We start from the raw sequence: 24,560 nt of genomic DNA on the forward strand, positions 1-24,560 counted from the left end.
ACTTGACACCCAATAGTTTTTTGTTGCTTTAGGTTAGATAATAGCAAACATTTATAGAACACCTACTATGTGTTAGGCAGTTTACCAGATATCTCATTTGACCATCATGACAGCGCTAGGAGATAGGTGCTATTATTATTGACCCCCATTTCATAAATGAGGAAATTGAGGCACAGAGATTATAAACCTAGTTTTGTTTGTTTGTTTTGTTTTGTTTTTAGATTTGAACTTGAATCTTCTTGACTTCAGGTCTAATGCTCTATCCCCTACACCACCTAGCTACCATAAGTTGATAAAATATTAGCTTTTCTTTTTCTGAAAACCAGCTTAATCAGCTTTAACCTTTCTCTCCAGCCTCACGGACTTTGTTCTCCCCTTCTTCTTGTCTGGTATATATCCAAACTCTCTAACTAACTAACTAACTAACTAACTACTCTCTCTCTCTCTCTCTCTCTCTCTCTCTCTCCTCTCTCCTCTCTCTCTCTCTCTTCCTCCCCCCTCCCCTCCCCCTCTCCCTCTCCTCTCCCTCTCCCTCTCCCTCTCCCCCTTCTCCCTCATCTCCTTACCTTTGCCAGAGCCTCCCCTTAAACCTGGAATGTATTCCCTCCCTTATCACTGGTTACAGAGCCCCTCTCTTCCTTAAAAATGCAGCTCATACACTCTTGCATACATCCTGATCTCTTCTGGCTGCTTGTGCTGTTCCTTCCAAACCATCTTGCATCTGAATGAAAGAATGAATGAAACAATCCCATCTTATATGGAGCTTCCATTCTCATAGTGATGAGAATTACAAATACAAATTCATTCAGTGTGAGTAAGTGAGTAAATACAAGATGGTTACATTCATTCATTCAGTCAATGAATATGTATTTATTAACAGCCTCCAAAGTGCCAGGGACATGTTAAGTTCTCTTTAGCACCTAGCTCTGTACCTGTGGATTAATTACTGTCCAAAGTTTTATCCCAGTAATGCCTAAAACACCTCCCCTTTCTTCCTTTAAAACTCATGCACCCCAATACCCCAGGATTGATTCTAAGAAGGAAGGTAAGGGTTTAAAAAAAAAACAAAACACCTCATGTATCAACTTATTTATAGGCACCTTTCCTCATCCCTTCAACCTCCAGTTTCTCTCTTTCCACAAGTACTTGATACTTCTTCCCTTTCTGTTTACTATTTATACTCTCATAGGTTGTCACCCCCTTGTTCTATAGTAGAAGCTGTTTTAAAAGGATTATATCATTCTTTGTATCTGTATCCTGAGTGCCTAGCAACAGTGTCTAGCAAAGTCTTTGTTGTTGAGTCATTTTTCAGTTATGTTGGACTCTTCATGACCTGTTTGGGGTTTTCTTGGCAAAGATGCTGTAGTGGCTTGCCTCTTCCTTCTTCAGCTCATTTTCCAGATGAGGAACTATGGCAAACTGAGAAAAAAAGAGGTTAAGTGACCTGCCCAGAGTTCACACAGGTTGTAAGTGTCTGAGGCCAGACTTGATTGAACTCAGGAAGACGAGTTTTTCTGACTCGATACCCACTAAGCCACTTGGTAGGCACTCAATGAATTCATTCTTGTTGGTTGATTGGTTAAATGGTGTTCCCGTGCCTGGCATGGAACTTTGTATCTAATAAATTTTTTATCAAATCTGATTATAATCTCATCAAATGATCTGATGATCATCTTTAAGAAAATTACTTTCACAATTTTTTCTAGTTTGAATGAATGACCATTTTCAAAAGGTATGTCTCAAATTGGATTTTTAAAATGTAGAGAATTTATGTGAATCAATTTAAGGAGATGATAGTGTTAATGATCAAATGTTATATGATTTATCACTTGTTTATGTGGTTATGTGATTTAGGGTTTTGGTTTTAAAGGTTTGCTATTTTACAAAAATGAATACTATGGAAATGGGTTTGATTTTTTAAAAACAAACAAACAAACACACACACACACACACATGTATAATCCAGTGGAATTGCTTGTCAACTTGGAGGGGGAGGGAGAAAAACATAAATCATGGGGGAAAATTGTAAAAACATGAAAATAAATGATCAAATGTTATTTAGAAACTAAACTTCTTCCCTGCAGTGTGTGTATTTCCTGGATGTCTTTTATTGAGATTCACTTTACCAAAAATTACTGTAATTGGTAGAATGGGAAAGCTATCAATAAAGAAGTTATTTTACCTAATGTATTATGCTTATTTTTACTGTTTAGGAGTTGAGGGAGGATAATATCATCCTAATTGAAACGAAGGCAATGTTGGAAGAACAACTGACAGCCGCTCGAGCCCGAGGTGATAAAGTTCATGAACTGGAAAAGGAAAACTTGCAACTAAAATCTAAACTTCATGATATGGAATTGGTAATGAAGCTTTATGATTAAATTATATTTGGGGAGTTTCAACCCTTCAACTTTCAGTTGTGTTTTTTTTTTTAACTAGAGGATGTAGACTTCTGATAGTAATAGCAACTCATTTATAATGTCATTTTCCCCCATTATATTTATTCTTTTTTTATTTAAAGTAAGATATACCTACCTTTTCTTTCATATCCTCCAAGTCTCCATCTCAAAAAAGCTTGTGAACAGTCATGGATAGTCCAACAAAAACAAATTCCCACATTGGCTCTAAGCAGTGTGTTTCTGTCTGTACCACAATCTAGAACCTCTTTGTCAGGATATGGATAGTTTCTTTATGTGGCCTTTGGAATCATGTTTGGTCACTGCCCTTGATCATAGTTCTTAACGCTGAAAGTTGTCTTTCAGTGTTGTTCTTGTATAAATTGTTCTCCTGCCCTTACTCACTTTATTCTTCCCCCATTCATGTACAAGTCATTCTAAATATCTCGGAAACTGACCCCTTGCAATTTTCGGAAACTGACCCCTTTGCCATTTCGTAACACTTAGGTCAGCTAGTTTAGAAGCTTGGCAACTTGATTCAAAATTCAGTCTTTTAAATATTTGTATACAGACATATTTTAAGATACTTTCTTGTTGTATAGAATATATGGGATGGACTTAGTTGTAAAGCAGAGATCTCATTGATGGTTTTTTATTCTTATGAATCAAAAAAAAAGGAGCAGGAAATGTTTATACAGTAAGCCTACATCATGATAATTTCTACCTTAGAAATGAGAAATTAATTGTATTATAATTGGTTTCCTTTGCAATCCTGTTTATTTTATGTTTTTAGGAACATCAGTCTAAAAAGGTATGCATAGCTTTTACCAGAATGCCAAAAGATTTCATGGCAAAAAACCCCAAACCCAACAGATTAAGAATCCTTTTCTTAAACCCCTCCTTACCTTTGAATCTTAGAATTGATTTTTTTTTTGTTCCAAGGTAGTAGCAGTAAGGACTAGGCAGTTAGAGTTAAGTGACTTGCCCAGGCCACACTGCTAGAAAGTATTGGAGTTGAATCCAGAACCTCCAGTCTCTAGACCTAGCTCTCTATCCATTGAGCTACCTTGTTGCCCCTCCTTAACCCCTCTTTTTAAAAAGTCTCATTTTGTGACCTAGAGTCAAGAGACCTGGTTTCAAATCCTAGCCCACTAGACTTTTCTGTTTGGGAGATAATTGGCAATAAATCTTTGGTGAACAAACATTTATTTTACATTATGTGCCAAGCTCTATGCTTAGGGATACAAAGAAAAACAAATTTTGTACTTTCTTTTAAGAAATGTATTTATTAAGTAGAAGTCATTTTACTTCTTTTGTACTTAGTTTCTTCATATGTAAAATGGAGATAATAAAGCTTGTACTCCTTCTAGGGTGGTGATGAAGAAAGTGCTTTATAAACCTATAAGGTACCAGGGAAATCCAAGTTACTATTACCTGGAACTACTACTCTTCATTTAAATGATATATCTTGCAAAAATTTATTGTGTGTGCTCTGAGACATGTGCAAGGTTCTTTCCAGGCAATTTTTTTAAACCCTTAACTTCCCTCTCAGAATCAATACTGTGTATTGGTTCCAGGACAGAAGAGTGGTAAGGGCTAGGCAGTGGGGGTTAAAAGATGTGCCCAGGATCCCACAGCTAGGAAGTGTCTGAGGCCAGATTTGAACCCGTGCCTCAATCCAGTGAGCCACCCAGCTGCCCCCTAGGCATATTTTTTTTGATATGAAGAACTCACAGTTATGATTTGAGAAATATATTGGGTCTTCACTCTTTTCTTTTAATGACTTTATTTATATCCTGTCTTTTTATACCACCTAAATTTCTCCTTACCCCTAAGTTCCCTTTTTTCCCTAAAGCTATAAAAAGGTCCTCTATGAAATGTTTTATGTTTCTGCTTCTCCAGGAGCAACTGCTTTGTTAATGACAAGACTTGGTAGTCCCTACATCTGCTGAGTTTTGTGCTTTGTTCTTCCTTCTTTCCTAGGACAGGGACACAGATAAGAAGCGAATCGAAGAGCTTTTGGAAGAAAACATGGTTCTGGAGATTGCCCAGAAGCAGAGCATGAATGAATCTGCCCACCTGGGCTGGGAGTTAGAACAGCTGTCCAAGAATGCTGACCTTTCAGATGGTAAATAGCCACAGGAGTCAGTGACTCACTCAAACTGGCCTTTCAGTTTCCATCTCAGTGGAACTAAGTCTGACATAATTTCCTTTGGAGACCACACGAATCCTGATAATTATCTTTAAATGCTGCTTGGAATTGTCTCTCTATTCCCTTCCCACCCTGGAAAATACAGAGTTCAATAGCCTTCTCTCAGGACTGCAAAATATAGATTGTTACTATATCACTCCCTTTCCATATGGTAACTCCCATGGCATTCTTAGTGAAAGTCAACATGGTGCCCAAAGGCCATCTTAGTTAGATGTATGAATGACTAAGAATACTCAATGACAGAAGAAACTCCCCAGTGATCATTTATCCCAACGAAGCCTGTGCTTTGGGCATTATCAGGCCCATTAAACACTTGCCAAAGTGGAGAGGGATGTATCAACCATTTTTTTCTACTCTAAAATATACCAAATGGGTATTTTTAAAATTTTATACAAATCCACAAACATTTATCAAGTACCTCCTGTGCGCCAAGCACATACTTAAGGACTCGAGATACAAAGACAAATATAATATGCACAATAGTCTAGTCAACTTATTGAGTCATCTGCCTATACTAACTTATAAACTGTTGCTTTTTGAAAACCTTTCCAAGGGAAAAAAATTCTCCTTCTTTATGAAGATTTTATAAACAAGGAGTCAGAGTTATATCAGGAAGCTTTGGCATCAGACAAATAATAGATGTTTCTTGAAAAAGAACCATATGTTTGCCCAGCAATTTTGCATTTGTATAACATAAATTGATCATAGGGTTTTTTATGATAATCCCAAATTTATTTCTCTTCAGAGGAATAAAAACTTGTATTGGTTCATCAGAAGTATTCCAATATTCCAATGTGGAAGAGCAGAATTTAAATCTTGATCATTGATTTATTCTGGGGAAAAAAAAAGTACTGTTTCCTTGCACCAGGGTAGAGGCTGATGGGGACATAGAGGTAACAATGGTATGATTATTTATTGATTCAGCTAATCATTTTATCAAGTGCTTACTCTATGCAAAACCAATTCACCCAACTCTTACTTTATTCAATCCAGTCCAATCCAGCATACTTTTATTGGTTAGATATATAATTAACACATTATTAATTATTATATCATATTATATGCCAATTATTATTTTAAGCATTTAAATTATTAATAAGCCTTTATTAATATATTGATAAACACCTCTAATATGCAAGATGTTCTGTTAGGTAAAGGTGAGACAAAACAGCCTGATCCTCCAGGAGTCACTATTAATAGAGGGCTAAATAACAAGTAAATATAGAGAAGTATATTCCTGATCATTGGAGCAGAGGGAGAGCCCCACCAAATAAAAGGGCATCAAGAAGGGTTCCCTGGAAGAAGCGGCACTTGTGCTGAGCCTCCAAAGGGGCTAGGGATTCTAAGATGTGGAGGAGAGAAGCCAAGTATGTTCCAAGCATGAGGCTGAGCTTTTGCAAATGCACAAAAGTGGTAGATGGGAGGTCACATTTGTAGAATAGCAATAGGCATATTTAGCTGGAATGTATTTTATGTGATTCAAGTCTGTGATAATGTAAAATAATAAGCTTGGAGAAGTACCCTGAAACACAGTTGTGGAAAACTTTATTTTTATTTTTTAAAACCCTCACTTTCTGTCTTAGAATTAATACTGTACTGGGCAATGAGGGTTAAGTGACTTGGCCAGAGTGATAACAGTGACCAGACCAGAGTTGAACCCAGGCCCTCCCATCTCCCGACCTGATACTCTCAGTTGTGCTTTCTCTGCTTTAGATTCTTCAAAAGTTTACCATTGACTACCAGAAGTAGCCCTAAACCCATATCTTTGTATTCAAGATTTGCCATCCTACTTTATTTTTTTAATTTCTAATTTTAATTTAAAAAAATTATCATACAAACATTTTTTATAGTACATGGATCATTTTTTAGGAATTCAAAGGATTAAAGGTGATCATGGAAGTAAATATAGAGGACAAGCTAAACAAATGCCTCCTTGCTTTTCCCAGCCTTCTCTCATGCCAGTCTCCACATGATTGGCATTAGGATTTTGTTTTATTTCCTAATTTATTCATTTATCCATCTATTTATTCATCATTTATTCCTCCATCCATTCATTCATTTATGTCCAGCCCTGTGATTTCAGCCACGCAGGGAACTCTTTGGTGAAGAAACTTCTACTGAAGCAGATCAGCCAACTTCTTAGTAATTTATAGTTTAAGACAGTGAATTGGGATATTCACAAGTGAAATGACTTGCCCAGCCAGGATCATACTGTTTGCCAATTCAGCTGAGAGATAGAACTTGAACTGGGGTCTTCCTGAATCTGTGACAGGTGCCTGATCTGCTATTCCTCACTATCTCCCACAAGCAGATACCTAGTCAGCGATGGGGGAATTGATTCAATTCAGGGCGTTCCACTGATGCTTTAGAGTGCTGAGTCCTGATCCTCTCTCTCTTCTCCTAGCATCCAGGAAGTCATTTGTGTTTGAATTGAACGAGTGTGCCTCTAGTCGAATTTTGAAGCTGGAGAAGGAGAACCAGAGCCTTCAGAACACCATCCAGGAGCTCCGAGATGCCTCCATGATTGCAGAAGAAAGCAAATTTAAATTTGTTGAGCTTGAAACAGAGAACCACCAACTCAGCAGAAAGGTAACCTTTTTTTTTTTTAATGCCTTGCCAGCCAAGTACACATTAAAGGTGTCACTGTGAGGACGTTAAAATAAGATGAGAGGTCAAAATAAAGGATGTGTCCAGTAAAGGACCTTGCCATCACCCGTACCAAGGTCCTGGGAAAGGATATATAACAAAATCAGGAAATAACAGCAGGGGAAGAACAATTAATAATATAGGGGGAATAAGTTCATGTAGTAAAAAAGTAATTAAAAAAAACATATCTCCTGTTAGGAAAAATAAAAATGAGGCACTGAACTAAAACCATTTTGTGATTGAACGCAGCCATGAGTAAACTGAGTTATATTTGAGACAACAGAATTTGACAAAGCAGGACTAAAAGTGTAAAGACTTTGTTTTGAATCACAGCCCTTCTCTGAGATCTTGAACAAGTTCCCTTCACTTTCCTGAGCCTCAGCTTTCTTATCTGTATAATAGGCCTGATAACATCCTGCCTTATCCATTTCATTGTTTGCTGGGGATCTGAAGAACAAATATATTTGAAAATTCTGGGAATACAAAGACAGACAAAAAATGAAAATGCTATATACAAAATACGACTCGCATCGCACATGTAAAAGTGGAGCTTGATTTTCAAAGCACATAGAAAAGACACATTGTTTATATAACCACTCTCTGGGGTATATACGTGGTGGGCTTCTACCCAGGTTTCCTATTGGATGCTTAAAAATTGCTTATAAGCAGCTTTGCTTTTTTTGCTGGGGCAGTGGATTTTAAGTCAAGAAGACCTAATTTTTACAGGGAAAGGGTGGGAGGAGGGGAAGGAAAGAACATGATTCATGTAACTATGGAAAAATATTCTAAATTAATTAATTAAATAAATTAACTTGAAAAAAATATTAGGAAAACTATCAGCCCCCCCAAAAAAACAAACTAATTTTCTAAATGTACTCAAACTCTTTCTAGCTGGGTGACCCTGTGAAAGTCATTACCTCAGTTTCCTCAGGGTCATGGGATGTTTTGAATTCTTTTCTTTTAACCCTTCTTCCATCTTAGAATCAATACTGTGTATTGTTTCTGAGCCAAAAGAGCAGTAAAGAGGGATGGGGGGGGGGGGGGCTGGGTGGCTCAGAGGATGGAGAGCCAGGCCCAGAGACAGGAAGTCCTGGGTTCAAATCTGGCCTCAGACACTTCCCAGCTGTGTGACCTTGGTCAATCACTTAACCCCATTGCCTAGCCCTTACCACTCTTCTGCCTTAGAACCAATACACGGTATTGATTCCAAGACAGAAGGTAAGGGTTTTAAAGGGGGCGTGGGGGGTGGTAAGGGCCAGGTGAATGAGGTTAAGTGACTTGTCCAAAGTCATCCAGCTAGGAAGTGTCCAAGGCTAGATTTAAACCCAGGATCTCCCATCTCTAGGCCTGGCTCTCTCTATCCACCAAGCCACGTCATTGTCCCCTTTGTTTTCACCTTCTGATGAAAGCAGAGAATACAGAATTATTGAGCTTGTTCTCCAGGCCTGCATGAACCTATTGGAGGAAATGACTGAATTAAGAAAGCATTCTGACCTCATTCCAAATAAGGAAGATTTGACATTTAGGAATACAAGGATTATAGGGTTCCAGGGAGCCCCCCTGAACTGTTAATTGAATATTAATTGAAAGACTGGAAGGTAGTCCTAGAACATGTGGGTGATTTCTTATTGTCCTCCCTGTAGGTTTCCGGAAACGCTTTTTTTCTCCCTCCAATTTCCCATTGTTCTTTTCACTGCCCTCACATGCCACCCTACATACAACCTTTCCTGCCTATACAAACAGGAATTGGCATTCATTGCTGGTTGGAGAGCCTGCTTGTTCTTTGGTTTTTCCCTTCCTCAGAGGGTCTCCCTCCCATTTCCCATTTTCTGGTAGAGTTCCATCTGGCCTTTCCAGTTGTCAAAGAGGAAAAAAACAAAGCAAAGGCATCGGAATTTGCTGTGTGGGTGGGATTCATAGGGAAAAGGGGGTTACCCATGTGGTGGAATATGTCTGGAAAGTTAGAAAATGTTAAAAGGTGATTTCCCTAGCTTGAGAAATGACTACAGTAGGGGCTCCTCTGGGGTCTCCTGAGCATACTACAGCAGTTCTCTGAGATAGACAGTGAACAAATGAAGAAACAGAGCCTTGGAGGAATTCTTTTTCAGATTGTATTGCAGATAGTCAGTAAAAGTAAGGTATGGGTTCATATCCTGCCTTGATATTGTAAGAATTAAAAATGATAGTTCTGCCCAGATATATATTTTATAAAGTTTATTGGAAGGGTAGACAAATGTTCCTAAGTAACCTGACCATGTGGTGCCTAGCCTGCCAGTCTCTTCCTCATTCCTTCCCCCTCACCTGCCTGCTCTGCATCCTGACTTCTTTCTTTTCGGTTTTCCCCCAATTCTCTCTCAATTTTCCCCTAAGGAGAGCCCCAAGCCTTGACCTTTATTGACATACAGAAAGTAGAGGGATGCAAAACTGGTGCACCTGTGGTATGTCAGGAATGTTTGATAGACAGGTAAAGCTCCTCAGGAGGGGGAGGGGATAAATTTCCTTGACAATATTTAGCTGTTTGACCATGGGCAAGGCAGTTAACACCTTTAAGTCTCATCTGTAAAAGGCAAAACAGCAAATATTTACTAAGCATTTCTGCAAACAGAAGAACAGCCTCAAGAAACTTAAGTTTTAATTTAATTTATTAATTTACTTTAAATTAATTAAATTATATTTAGAATTTAATTAAAAGATGGCACAAAACTGAGATTAGTAAGGGGTATTGTAGGGGAATGTACCCCAAAGGGAATTTGGTAGAGAAAGAAGTCTAGAGAACCCAAGAGTAGAACTGGGAGAATAATGAAAGATTAAATGTGGCTGGCCTAGTTCCTTCCTTAAAATGGAGATTCCAGGAAGAACTCACATCAAAGAAAGGAGCCACAAGGGCAGAGGCATCTTTCAGAGTGGAAGACTGCTAGGACTGATGGGGGGGGAAATCATGATAATAACAGCACCTACCTTGCAGGATTGTCATGAGGATCAGATGAGCCAGTATTTGTAAAGCACTTGCATGGTGTCTGGCATGTAGTAGGTACCATATGAGTGTTTAATTTCTGCCTTGCCCTTCTCTGTCCCCTTGATTCTTGGAGTATCCATCCCAGAGTTTTTCTAAAACTCCAGTGAAACATCTCTATATAAAATGCTTCACAAACTTTTAGCCTGGCTCCATGAACTTGATTTTTAAAAATACCTTGAGAATTCTTTCACTATAATTGATTTCCCTTGCAATACTATATATTTTATTTTATATGATTTCCGAGAAGGATTCCAAGGACTTGACCCAAGTCCCAAAGACAGTCAAAGGCACAGCTAGGAAGCTCATAAACTAGTGAGTCTAAAGAGCTGATGATAGCTAATATTTATGTAGCACTTTAAAGTTTGCAAAACACTACATATTTATCGTCTCTTCTGATCCTCACAACAACCCTGTGTGGGAAGTGCTTTCACGTCCTAATTTTACACATGAAGAAACTAAAGCTTGTGTCTCTAGATTCCAAGTCTGTTGCTCTCTAATGAACTTTGGCCTGGCCAGGTTTAAGCCATCCCTAATTTTCTGGCTGTTGTCAAATCTGGCTGTTGACTGACATTTTTTTCTTAAATACTTGAATCTTCAAGTACAAAATAAAACATAACACATAAATGACCCAGATCTAACTAGTCTTCAAATTTTTATTTTATTTTTAAATTTAAATTTAATTACTTTTAATTCCACACTATCCATGCTGTATAGATCTCTATGTATATTTTAACTGCCATAAGACTATATCATCTAGGAGGATCTAGGCAGCACAGTGGATGGAGTGCCAGGCCAGGAGTCAGGATGACCTGTGTAAAATCTGGCCTTCTAGCTGTATGAACCTGGGCAAGTCACTTAATCCCTATTGCTTAGCCCTTGCCTTTCTTTCTCCCTTAGAATTGACGCTAAGACAAAAGGCAAGGGTTTAAAAAAGTTTTTTAAAAAGGCTGTGTCATCCCTTGTTGATGCCTGGTCAATGTATTCCTTCCTAGTCTATGCTGCCCACTTTACTCTTGGATAAAGCACATCATCCAATTTTTGTTCTGAGGGGAGAAGTTAGCCTCATTTCACTCTATTCTGGATAAAGAATAGAAAGTCAAAGGATAGCCCAGCCATTCTTTAGAGACATTCAAGCAGAATGCCTGGCAGGATATGGGGGGCTCAATTTTGGGTGACGCCTGAATTTCTGGATGACAAAGATATCACACACCTTTTCTTTCTCCTTAATGGTACCTGGTACCCATGAGTGCTAATAAATAAATGCTTATTGATTGATGGTTGATTCCTAAATCTTGTCACTGAGTAACAGAAAAATCTAGGTTTAATGGTGTTTCCCCAGCACACAAGGTCATTAAGCTTATTGGGTTTGTGGAAGCCATGGAAATTTATTCATCCAGATATAAAACTCCCCTCTAGTTCATAAGATCCTCAGATTTCAGGGTTGAAAGGCATCTCTGAGTTTATATAGTCTAACTTCAATATAGCATAAATTCTCATTATAGCACCTCAGCCTAGGCCATCAAATATGTCCTTGAGTACTTCCAGTGATGGAGAATCCACTTGCTTCCTTCCTTTTTTTTTTAAATTGCTTTTTATATACCAAAATAGTTGCAAATAATAGTTATTTTCTAATCTGTCTACCTCCCTGGGTGCTTTCTTTATAAACATTTAGTGCCAAATATTCCAAATCTATTAACACTGTTATCCTACAACTGAAAAAAATGATTATATATCCACAATTGAAGATATCAAGGAGTAGGACCACTAATCATAACTAATATTTCTTATCCATGTACCTTGATTCAAGCATCAGACTCTCCCCCTGGAGGTAGCATCGGCCCCAGAGGAATCAGAAAAGAATAGCAAAGGGGAGAAAACAGAATAGTTTGGGTGTTGGGACTACATTTTAGCTCAAAGGCAGCTTAGTGTATGTCAAGGTAAAGAAAAGCATGGAGTCCCGGAGATGAGAAGAGGAGCTTTTGATATGATTGGAAAAGGGTATCCCCTCTGGGTTTTGATCCAAACATCCAGAAGACATTGCCAGGTTTCACATGAAGAATGAGAAGTTTCTTTTTTGATATCCACATGTTTCTTAAGATTTTTGGAGAACTCAGCAAGACAGTATATGACAAACCCAAAGACCCCAGCTTTTGGGACAGAAACCCACTATTTAACAAAAACTCCTGGGAAAACTGGAAGACAGTGTGGGAGAGATTAGGTCTGGATCAACACCTCACACCCTACACCACGATCAACTCAGAATGGGTGAGTGACTTGAACATAAAGAAGGAAACTATAAGTAAATTAGGTGAACATGGAATAGACCTTTGGGAAGGGAAAGACTCTGAAACTAATCAAGACATAGCAAGAGTCACAAAATGTAAAATAAACAATCTTCATATCAAAAACCTCTGACAAAGGTCTAAATACTCAAATTTACAAAGAGCTAAATCAATTGTACAAAAAATCAAGCCATTCTCCAATTGACAAATGGGCAAGGGACATGAATAGGCCATTTTCAGATAAAGAAATCAAAACTATTAATAAGCACATGAAGAAGTGTTCTAAATCTCTTATAATCAGAGAGATGCAAATCAAAACAACTCTGAGGTATCACCTCACACCTAGAAGATTGGCTAACATGACAGCTATGGAAAGTAATGAATGCTGGAGGGGATGTGGCAAAGTTGGGACATTAATTCATTGCTGGTGGAGTTGTGAATTGATCCAACCATTCTGGAGGGCAATTTGGAACTATGCCCAAAGGGTGATAAAAGAATGTCTGCCCTTTGATCCAGCCATAGCACTACTGGGCTTGTACCCCAAAGAGATAATAAGGAAAAAGACTTGTACAAGAATATTCATAGCGGCACTCTTTGTGGTGGCCAAAAACTGGAAAATGAGGGGATGCCCATCAATTGGGGAATGGCTGAACAAATTGTGGCATATGTTGGTGATGGAATACTATTGTGCTAAAAGGAATAATAAAGAGGAGGAGTTCCATGGAGACTGGAACAACCTCCAGGAAGTGATGCAGAGTGAGAGGAGCAGAACCAGGAGAACATTGTACACAGAGACTGATACACTGTGGTACAATCGAAGGTGATGGACTTCTCCATTAGTCTCAATGCAGTGTCCCTGAACAATCTGCAGGGATCTAAAAAACAATATCCACAAGCAGAGGATAAACTGTGGGAGTAAAAACACCGAGGAAAAGCAACTGCTTGACTACAGGGGTGGAGGGGACATGACAGAGGAGAGACTCTAAATGAACACTCTAATGCAAATACCAACAACATGGAAATGGGTTCGAATCAAGGACACATGTGAAACTCAGTGGAATCGCGCGTTAGCTATTGGGGGGGGAGGGGTGGGAGAAGGGGGAAGGGAGGAGGACAAGAAAGTGATCTTTGTTTCTAATGAATAATGTTTGAAAATGACCAAATAAAACAGTGTTTAAAAGGGAAAAATAAAATAAAAAATAATGTTATTTGGAGGGGAAAAAAAAGATTTTTGGAGAAGTTTGGAATAGCTCTGAACCAGATGCACAGCTCTACATTGCTGTGTAAACATATATGACCTGTGCATTGCCGTGTAAATGCAAAGAGAAACCAGGATCATGGCGATGGTGACAGCGTGTTCCATTTTGGCACAGGTCTGATGGTTAAGAAATCTATATATTGGGTCAGAATGAATGATCCTTCACCAGTCAAAGGAATGAAAGTCTACAGAGATTAGTTGTAGCCAAATATCTTCGGTGTTTTAAAGCCAGTAAAGGTAAAAGGACGCAACCTCTGTTCAGTTGTGAGTGAATAGTTGAAAAGAAAAAATGGCCCTGTATAATTTAGAAACATTGTTTCTGGAATTAGTGTGGCTTTGATTCCTGGCCCTGATAACCTAGCTGTGTGGTAATAACTATATTTAGTTACTTCGTTCTCTCAGTTTTCTTGTGCTTAAGATTGGAATAATCATGCTTGCATTAACTCTGCAGGATTGTTGTTAAGAAAGCCCCTTATAGGGAGAGAGACAACATGAATCATGCAACCATGGGGGAAGAATTTAAAAATCTTAAAAAAAATAATAAAATACACTTAAAAAAGCACTCATAAGCCTTAAACCAAATGCACCTTTTGAGCATTTGTTCTATGGTAGTTATGTGTAAGGCACTGTTAGGTGCTGGGGATACAAGAATGAAACAGGTGGTCCTTGAGGTGACTTCTGATTCTAAGGGTTAGAAATGAGGAGCGAGTGCCTGTCAGTCATCAAAGGTGTCTGCTTAAAGGAAGGAAGGATTTATTAATTTATTAAGTGCCTGCACTGTGTCAGGAGATGGCAGAGATCTTGTCTGCAGGGCAGCAGAGCATTGGAGAAGGTCCCGGGGCCTCACTGGGGTGAGAGGTGGACAGTGAGGCCTCCACTTCTAGGACAGGGAGGCCAGGGAAGGCAGCAGGGGCTCTTGGGAGTCTTACCTCCTGGCTTGGATATGAACCTGGCGTTAGAAGACACCTTAGCTCAAATAGGAAGAAGCTGGCAGGGTACAATTGAGTATTTAGTGGCAGTTTTATTTTTTATTTTATTATTATTTTTAAAACTCTCCTTCTGTCTTGGAATCAATGCTGTGTATTGGTTCCAAGGCAGAAGAGTGGTAAGGGCTAGGCAATGGGGGCCAAGTGACTTGTTTAGTGGCAGTTTTTAAAGGATAGAAGAAACTGGTAGGTGTATTAATACGACTTTTTCCCCCTTTTATCATCAGTCACCTCTGGGAAACAGAACCAAATATAATATAATAATCTAGATAGCAGATGATTTAAGGAAAAACAAAAACCTTATTATGATGGAGCAGAACTAGCACATTTAGCAGAAATTAGTTTTCCTTAAGTTCTGAGGAGAACAGCCAACATATTCATCATCAGAAATGAAAGCAAATGTCCCTGGGGCTTTGTGGTCTGTGCGGCAGAATGTGGACTCTGGCAGAGGACCATAAAAGGGTGGGGAGGTGGGGGGTGGGGGGGAAAGAGGCAAAAGCCACCAAAGGCAGCAAGGGAGCCTGATCACAGATGAAACCACATTTTAAAAACCCCAACAGTGATGATTTGAAAAAGGGAGGAAATAACATGGCCACCCTTGGCTTTTGCTTCTTCAACAGTAAAGTATCAGTGGGCGATTCAAAAAGAAATCAGGGAGTGGCTATACATTAGAGAGTGTTTGTCATAAATAAAATGGGGAGAAGACCAGTGGCATGACGCTCTGAGGCAGTGACTGGTATTAGAAACCTCACCATCCAGCTGTCTAGAAAGCACTGACCTCTAAACCTAATGCTTGAGAAACTGAGGAGGGCCATTGAATTGGGCATCCATTCTTAAGGTAAAGGAGGTCTGAGTCGTCAAGATGAAATAAAAAGAATTGTAGATGCTCCACGGTGAGAAGGTCTAATTTAACTGTCATCTTAAGCATCAGTTACATCGCTAGCATCTCTGGCAAATAGTTGCTCCACTTTGATTTAGAAGATCTCCATTAAGCTATCCATCCCCAGAGGTGATCCATTCCATTCTTAGACAGCTTTAATTATTAGGAGATGAGCTAGTTTACAAGATGGAATGCTGGATTGATGGGAGGACTACCGAGTTTGAATCCTGCTTCATAATTACAGTAGCTCAGTGGATTGAGAGCCAGGCCTAGAGATGGGTTCAAATCTAGCCTCAGACACTTCCCAGCTGTGTGACCCTGGGCAAGTCACTTAACCCCCATTGCCTAGCCCTTACCACTCTTCTGCCTTGGAACCACTATGCAGTATTGATGCCAAGTCAGAAGGTAAGGGTTTAAATAAATAAGATAAAATAATGACAAGCTGGATGACCCTGGGCAGTTGCCTCCTCTGTAAAATGAGGAGAGGGAGAAGGAGAGTCAGACCTGATTACCTCTTAAAGTCCTCTCTAGCTTTAAATCTCTGGTCCTTAAATTAGCCTAAAATCTGACTCTGAAACTTCCTTTCATTGCTTTCTGTTCTTCTCTCTATGACCAAGCGGAACAGGCCTACGTCTACAAATTCTTAACCTTTTTTGTGTCATAAACACTTTGACAGCCTGGTGTGAAAATGGTAGACCTTCTCAGAATGATTAAACCCTTTCCTTTTATCATAGAATCAATACTGTGTGTTGGTTCTTAGGCAGAAGGAGCATTAAGGGCTAGGCATTTGGGGTTAAGTGACTTGCCCAGGGTCACACAGCCAGGAAGTGTCTGAAACTAGAATTTGAACCCAGATGTGGCTCTCAAACCACTGAGCCACTTAGTTGCTCTGGAATTTGGTTTTTAAAAACACATTTTTATAAATTTCAATATAATATATTTTATGCTCTTTCTATTCTATCATGCTGTCTCCCAGAATATTGCTTCATAAATAGTTATCCTCATGCTATCCACCTTCAGAAGTAGGTGTTGAAGTAGGAAGGATGTGTTTCAAAGCATACTATCTTTCACCTCAGTGTATTTAGGCTTTTATTTTGGCGTTTTGGTTTAGTACAAGTATTTTCTTACAATGACCAATATGTGTGTTTTGTGTGATAATAAAAATAAATTAAAAGGCTGTGGCAAAGTCTAAGCAAAAAATAATAAGGGATTTTCTGAACTAGCATGGTAGATGTGTTTTTGGAAAGAAAGTGAACTATATAAGAGATTTCAGAGAGATAGAGCATTCCGATTTTAACCAGCAAAGTTTACAAGGCCATTTCTTAAAAAAATAAAAAGAAATCAATATTTTCTTTCTTCTTAAACACCTAATTTGTTGAAACGCCTAAGGAAGGAGTTCTTTTTTTTTTTTTAATTACTCATTGTTAGGAAGTTCTTTATAGTGAACAAATGTAGAAGTTTGTTTTTTTAATTACTCTCATTGTTAGGAAGTTCTTTATATTGAACAAAAGTAGACCTTTTAGAATCATGTATAGGATGTGGAAAAATGGGGGCACTATTAATATACACTGTTGGTAGAGCTGTGAATTGATGTAAGCATTTTGGAAACCAATTTGGAATGAGACATAGAGAATTATAAAACTGTATACTTAGAGCCAGCTGTTTCTCAAAGATATCAGGGAGAAAGGAGAACCTATATTTCCAAAATCATTTGTAGCAGCTTTCTTCATGGTGTCAAAGAACTAGAAACTGAAGGGATGTCCATCAGTTCAGGAATGGATAAACTAATTGTGATGGATAACTACTGTGCCACAAGAAATGAGGAACAGCCTAATTAAAAAAAACTTGAGAAGAACTACATGGGATAATGAGCAACAAAACAAGTAGAGCTGCGAAAACATTATACACAGCTATAGATTTAATACTTGAAGAATAACTTGTAAATGTCATTTCTAGAGAATGAAATGAAAACTAGAAACATGAAAGACAAAATTTAGATATACATATTTGCCTCTTGGATGGTGCCTTCTGTAACTTTGGTAGAGGAGGGAGGGAATGAGACACTTGTAAATAAATGTTATTAATTAAAAAATAGATTAACTTATAAGAGATGTGAGGAGTGTTGGAAAGTCCCCCTTCCCTGAAAAGAACTGTAGATCTATAGAAGGAGACTTAGATGCCAGTTGCCAGGAATCTTAGTAGCTCCTTTATGAGAATTTGTACCATCATTTCTCTGAGCCTCCTCTAGCTTTTTAAGGTTTGCAAAGTGCTTTACGTGTATTTTTCTTTTTTTGTTTTTAAACCTTTACCCTTTCTCTTAAAATCAATATTAAAGGCAGAAGAACAGTATAGGCTAGGCAATGGGAGTTAAGTAACCTACCCCAAGATGACACAGCTAGGAAGTGTCTAGGGCCAGATTCGAACCTAAGATCTCCCTTCTCCAGGCCTGGCTCTCTATCCACTGACTCACCTAGCTGCCTTTTTTGTGTATTTTCTCATTTGATTCCCTGTAAAGTAGGTGTGGTTATTTCCATTTTGCAGATGAGAGAACTGAGGCTGAGTCAGGTTAAATGACTTGGCTCAGAGATCTATGGCTAGCAATGCCTTCCCTGACTTCCTCACAAGATAGAAAACAATGATCTATCCAAAGTGATTTGTTTTTACATAAAGGTCTGCTATGATGTGAAAAAATAATTTGATAATAATGTGATTATTATAAATAGAGTCTACCTGGGGAAAGAAGGGAATAAGCATTTATTATATACTGAGTACTCTACAAATTTTATATCATTTGATTCTCACAATAGCCATGGGAGGTAGTGCTATTATGATACTAATTTTGCAGAGAGTTAATGATTTACCCAGAAAATCACAGACAGGGAATGTTTGAGACAAGATTTGAACTCAGCTCTTCCTGAATGATGGCCCAGAGTTCTATTCTCTGTGCCACTTAGCTTCTAGGAAAGATTGAGGGTGGTTCAGAGTGTGGTCTCAGTAGGAAGCATTGTTCCTGTGATAACTGATCTAGAGGGGGAAATTGTTACTGTGATATTGATGTAGAAGGGCTGGATCATTTTAAAATAATTATTCTTTTCTTTTTTTGTTTGCCTCTTGGCCTTCATGAAGATTGAAAAGTTACAAACTCAGCTTGAAAGAGAAAAACAAAGCAACCAAGACCTGGAGACCCTAAGCGAGGAGCTGATCAAAGAGAAAGAGCAGCTTCAGGGTGACATGGAGACCCAGAAGGCTGATAAAGAAAGACAGGTACAGGCCTCATAGCCAAAGGCAACCAGTTTCCCTTTGCCCCATACCCTGATATTAATACCTCTTCCCAAAGCCAGTGGAGGATTTTAGCAAAATCTGCACTATTTACTGGGCTCTGGAGGTAAGACTCTTTTTCTCAACTATTAGACTTTCAGATAACATTTAACCCATTATGTCATCCTCATCTTCATTCATATAATTGCATTTATATAATAATTTAAGATTTGCAAAACACTTTATAAATATCTTCTCATATAACCTAAGAGATAATTGCTATTATTTTTTATTTTTACTTTATTTTTTGTTTTTTTGAGAATTGCTATCATTATCCACATTTTACACAGCTAGAAATTAAGCCACTTTCTTGGGGTCACGTAGCTAGTTAATGTCTGAGGCTGCATTAAAACATAGGTCTTCCTTATTTCAGATTCATTGTTTTACCTACTGTGCCACCATAATTTTCTCAGTTTATCTTACTTAGGTATATAGATATTACCATATTGCAGAGGTTCTTAACTTTTTCTTGTGTCCTGGTCTCCTGGGAAGATTGTCTGGGGAAGCCTATAGACCCCTTCATAGGATGATGTTTTTAATTATATAAAATAAACCATGTGGGATTCCAGAGTAATACTTTGGGGCAAAGTCAGTGACCAGAACTTAGCATGGTATCTAACATATAAATGCTTATTAAATATTGATTGGCAGAGGAAACCATTGACATTCATAGAGTTGGAACAGAATAAAAAGAACAGCTTCACAGATCCTAGGTTAAGAGCTGCTCATATCCGTAAGAGAAAACTAGAGTTCAGGCAAGGTGTTTGGGAATTATAATGGCCCTGTCACTACCAAATTCTAGCTCATTTAATTTCAACTTAAATTTGAGTTTTAAATCATACTTTTGATATTATTGATTATAATTCATTAATAATAAATATTTGATATCTATTTGACTTTAGGCAAATCATTTACCTTCTCTGAGCCTCATCTATAAAATGAGAAAAATGAACTAGCCCTCAGTCTTTGATCTTATTTAATCTGAGGCAGCTCTGAGCTACAATCTTGGAATAAGGAAAATCCAAGATCAGTTCGAGCCTCTAACACTTTTTAGCTGGATCATCCAGTGCAAGTCACTTAACTCTATCTACCTCAGTGTCCTAATTTGCAAAATGGGGACGATAATACCACTTACCTCCCAGGAATTAATGTGAGGATCAAATGAGATATTTATAGAGACATTAAAGAGTGGGAGCAGCTAGATGGCTCAGAGGATTTTGGAGCCAGGCTTAGAGATGGGAGGTCCTGGGTTCAAATTTGATCTCTGACCCTGGGCAAGTGATGTAATCCCCATTGCCTAGCCCTTATTGCTCTTCTGCCTTGGAACTAATACACAATCTTGATTCTAAGATGGAAGGTAAGCATTAAAAAAAAAAACATTAAAGTTAACGCTATGTAAATGCTAGCTATTAGCTAATCTCTCTTGGGATTATCTCTTTTCTTGGTTGTATTTTTATGTAGATAAAGGACCTTGAACAAGAAAAAGATCATCTCAATCAGCTAGTTTGGTCCTTAAGAGAAAGATCTCAAGTCAGTAATGAGGTTCGAGTAAAAGACATTGAAAGAGAAAACAAATCTCTGCACGAAACCATTACAGAGATGAGCAGCAAACTCAACAAGACCGAGTTTGAAAAGAAGCAACTACACAAGGATTTTGAACATGCCAAAGAGAAGGTAGAACGAGTGGAGATGATGGAGAAGGAACTCCACCAGCTCAAAAGGGAGAATGAGAAGTTGGCCCAAAAAATGACGTCCATGAAAATGGTTACAGAGAAAGTTGAAGCCCTGGAAAATGAGAATGGGGGACTGGAACTAGAGAACAGGAAGCTAAGGAAGTCACTAGATACTTTGCAGAACGTCTCCGTCCAACTGGAGGGCCTGGAGAAAAACAACAAACAGCTCGATGAGGAGAACTTGGAGCTTCGGAAGATGCTTGAGACAATGAGATTCACGAGTTCCAAGATGGCCCAGATAGAGATGGAGAACAAGGAACTAGAAAAGGAGAAGGAAGAGCTCCAGAAAACTATTGATCTGTTGAAAGCCCTGAGCAAAAAGTCTGAGAGACTCGAGCTCAGTTACCAGGGTCTGAATGCCGAGAATTTGAGGCTTCAGCAGATTCTGGAATCCAGTAATAGGAAGACTCAGGAGCTTGAAAAGGAACTTGAGGAGGTAGAAATGCAAAATCATACCTTGCAGCGGAATCTGGATGAGCTGAAGATTACAAACAAACAGCTAGAACAATTTGAAAAGGATAAGAAGATGCTGGAGCAGGAAGTGTCCCAGTTAGAGAAAGATAAAAAAATGCTGGATAAGGAGACAAAGCGATTGTGGCAACAGGTGGAAATCAAGGATGTCATTTTGGATGATAATGTCACCAAGTTAGCCGCTGCTGAAAAAGAAAACAAAACACTAGAAAAAGAAATTGCTCGCTTTAAGGATTCTTCCAGTAAGCTGAAAGAACTAGAAAAGATTAATAAGGACCTTACCAAGCAAGTCACCATTCATGTAAGAACCCTCACAACACTAAGAGAGGTAAGCCCAACCTCTCCCTGCTCTCTGCTGTTCATATTGGCACTTTTATTCAATCTCTTATCTTTTGGGGATTATAATGGTTAAATTGGGATTTTGACTAAATAAGAGAGTTATTAAAAAAAGTGGTTGCCAATTATTATCTCTTAGTCAGGAAAACTATTAGCAGCTTTAAGCAATTTTGCTTAATTGGAATATTAGTAAAAAGAGGGAAATGTGGAAGGGAAAGAGGTAACGAGACTGCCTAGCCTACCCTAAATGCTGATCTGGTGAAATGAAGCTGGCTCCCTGACAGAGTTCCATTCTCCACTTGGGAATCCTAGTTACTCACCAGTAAGCTGGGAAGGATCCCAGCAAGGTCCCAACAAGATAGTCCCTGACTCCAAGAAGCTCCAAAGCCAGAAGTTGAAGTCCATACCAATTCCTGTCCCTTCCCCACTTCATGGGAACCAATCACAGTCTTTCAATTTGCCACTACTGCCCGGGGTGGGGAGCACGAGTCTCTGGAGTTGTCACCCACTCTAGCAAGTGATTTATGAACTCTCATACTTAGTGACTAATAAGGTACTAAGTAAGGATACTTAAGTTTTTGATTGATTAACTTAAAAGTTGCTGATTGCACCTATGAAGGAGGGATATTGTAATGTTTTAAAGCCAGGCCTACAGACAGGAGGTCCTGGGTTCAAATATGGCCTTAGACATTCCCCAGATGTGAGGAAGTCACTTGACACCCCTCCCCATTGCCTAGCCCTTATCACTCTTCTGCCTTGAAATCAGTATTTAATGTTGGTTCTAAGACAAAAGTTCTGAGTTAAAACACAACCCCCAAAAATCTTTCATCCAATCTTTTAGGCCAATAGATGTTTTGGGGACCATTCAAGGATTTAAGAGGTGAAGTAGTTTGGAACCTTTAAGGATAGAATCATAAAATCTTCATTTTCAAAGAAATAATACATAAAAATAGATATGGCATGAGGAAACAGATTAGAAACTACATGTAGGCAGAGGCCCTATGGAAACTTTATATTTCCCCTACTGTCTACTTAATATTCTGCCTACTCTAGGCATTTAATTTTTCCCGACTGAATAAATGAATGGTGGGGAAAACACCAAATTCAGATTCAGCAAGACCTGGATTTAATTCCCAGTTCTTAAAAAATTACTCTCTGATGGCCATTGACAAGTCACTTTAAGTCTGAGCCTCATGGTGAAAGTGAAAGTAATGACATTTACCCTATGATCTGCATCACAGAGATGTGATCATCTATAAGTGTTCAGAATATTTACATAGAATAATAAAAGTGATTATTGTTACAGTTGTTAATGATACTGAAAACAATAAAATATTGTATATATGACATTTATTGAACAAGGACCACAAAATTTACTTGTTGGGATTTATTAATTTGTTCATTCAAAATGTATTTTTTAGGTGTATATTGTGTACCATGGGGTGACATGTGCTGGAGAAGGTTTCAGGCTACCTAGGAGAGAATTCTTCCCCTTAAAGAGCTTATACTCTAATAAATATCACCAGGTTACCCTCACCATAGACGTGTGCTGAAAGGGATCTTAGAAGTCATCTAGGTTATATACCTGAACAGAAATCTTTATGTTTGCCCCAGCAAGTAGTCATCTCATCTCTGCTCCAATGGACTTCTGAAGCAGTTCATTCTCTTTTTGCATAGTTCTAATTGTTAAGAAATTTTGCATTATATTGAGTAAAAAAACTGTTGATGCAGGATGAAAAGATAACTGGGGAAAATTTTTTCCCTCCTTTCTTTTGATCAGGATTGACTGTGGGGTGGGGGAGATATGGGGCATTATTATTGCCTTTATTTTATCATTTGTCAAGCTAGAGTAGTAAATCCAGATTTGTCTCATTTTGAGAAATTGGCTTGTGTGTGTGTGTGTGTGTGAGAGAGAGAGAGAGAGAGAGAGAGAGAGAGAGAGAGAGAGAGAGAGAGAGAGAGAGAGAGAGAGAGAGAGAATGAGAGAATTTCAGTGGGTTAGTGAGTGAATCTCTTGTCTTTTTGTATCTTTTCATTATTTGGTTAACTATATGAATATTATTGCAGGACTTGGTCCGTGAGAAACTGAAGAGCCAGCAGTTGTCCAGTGAGCGAGACAAGCTGAGCCAAGAATTGGAAAAAGTTGGATTGAACAAAGAACTCCTGCTGGAGGATGATAACAGCAATAATGACAAGTGAGGAAATTAACTCCCATAGCAGCTTCCTCTGCTGTTTAGTCTGAAGCTTAATATATCGCACAGAATTTGCCTAGCGTGTTTTGTTTTCCTTGTGTTTTGATTTTTAGGGCATGTGTTAAAAAACAAAAAAAAAGAGCATGGCTCTCGTCACTGGGATGGTGCACTATAGAAACAGGAGTTCTTGTTGTCTTCGCGCTTGCTCAGTGAGGTCAGAGGGCTTGTAAGCCTGTTTCATTTAAACAGAGCCTCATACCTTAAGGGCCTTCCAAGTGAACCCAGTAGCAAGTAGCTTGGAATTTTACGTGCCTATTAAAATCCCTGCTTAATTGCTGACATGACAGTTTTACAACTTGGCCATCCTGCAGCACTATCTATCTGTCTAAAGAATCTTATTTGAAAGGAGACTCAATATCTTAGGTGTATCAAGAATTATAATTTATTTAGAATAGCTGGAGAAGAACGTTTAGAACTTTGTAAGAAGATTTAGAGACCTTTATGTCCATTCCTCTTATTTTAGCAGCGTCTAGGTATTGCATTGGATAGATTTTTATATCCACAGCAAGGAAGATTTAAATTCAGATGTAACTTCAGATATTTATTTACCTTGTGATCTTAAGCAAGTGGCTTGATCTCTGCCTGCCTCCATTTCCTCAGCTGTAAAACAGGATAATAATAGTATTTAACTCCCAGGGTTTCTGTGAGATTCAAATAATAATTGTAAAGGTTATAATTAAAACAATATTCCATGAACAAATTGATAACAAAATATTAACATTATAATATTAAAAAAAATTTCATATTAAAATATTAAATTTAAAATGATTATAA

The 24,560-nt window shown here is 38.3% G+C and overlaps 1 protein-coding gene across 3 annotated transcripts in view; it reads left to right on the forward strand.

Annotated features, from left to right (window-relative positions):
- The window catches only part of CCDC88C (coiled-coil domain containing 88C), a 244,952-nt gene that overhangs the window by 151,287 nt on the left and 69,105 nt on the right, over nt 1-24,560 (forward strand). For all 3 annotated transcript variants that reach the window (XM_007472588.3, XM_001366033.5, XM_007472590.3), the window contains exons 11-16: nt 2,214-2,360; nt 4,380-4,524; nt 7,013-7,197; nt 18,803-18,940; nt 20,456-21,526; nt 23,602-23,729. In XM_007472588.3, coding sequence (XP_007472650.2) covers nt 2,214-2,360; nt 4,380-4,524; nt 7,013-7,197; nt 18,803-18,940; nt 20,456-21,526; nt 23,602-23,729 — 1,814 coding nt within the window. The remainder of the gene's footprint in view (nt 1-2,213; nt 2,361-4,379; nt 4,525-7,012; nt 7,198-18,802; nt 18,941-20,455; nt 21,527-23,601; nt 23,730-24,560) is intronic.

Source organism: Monodelphis domestica, chromosome 1 (genome assembly GCF_027887165.1).
Source record: "Monodelphis domestica isolate mMonDom1 chromosome 1, mMonDom1.pri, whole genome shotgun sequence".
NCBI classification, from domain to species: domain Eukaryota; kingdom Metazoa; phylum Chordata; class Mammalia; order Didelphimorphia; family Didelphidae; genus Monodelphis; species Monodelphis domestica.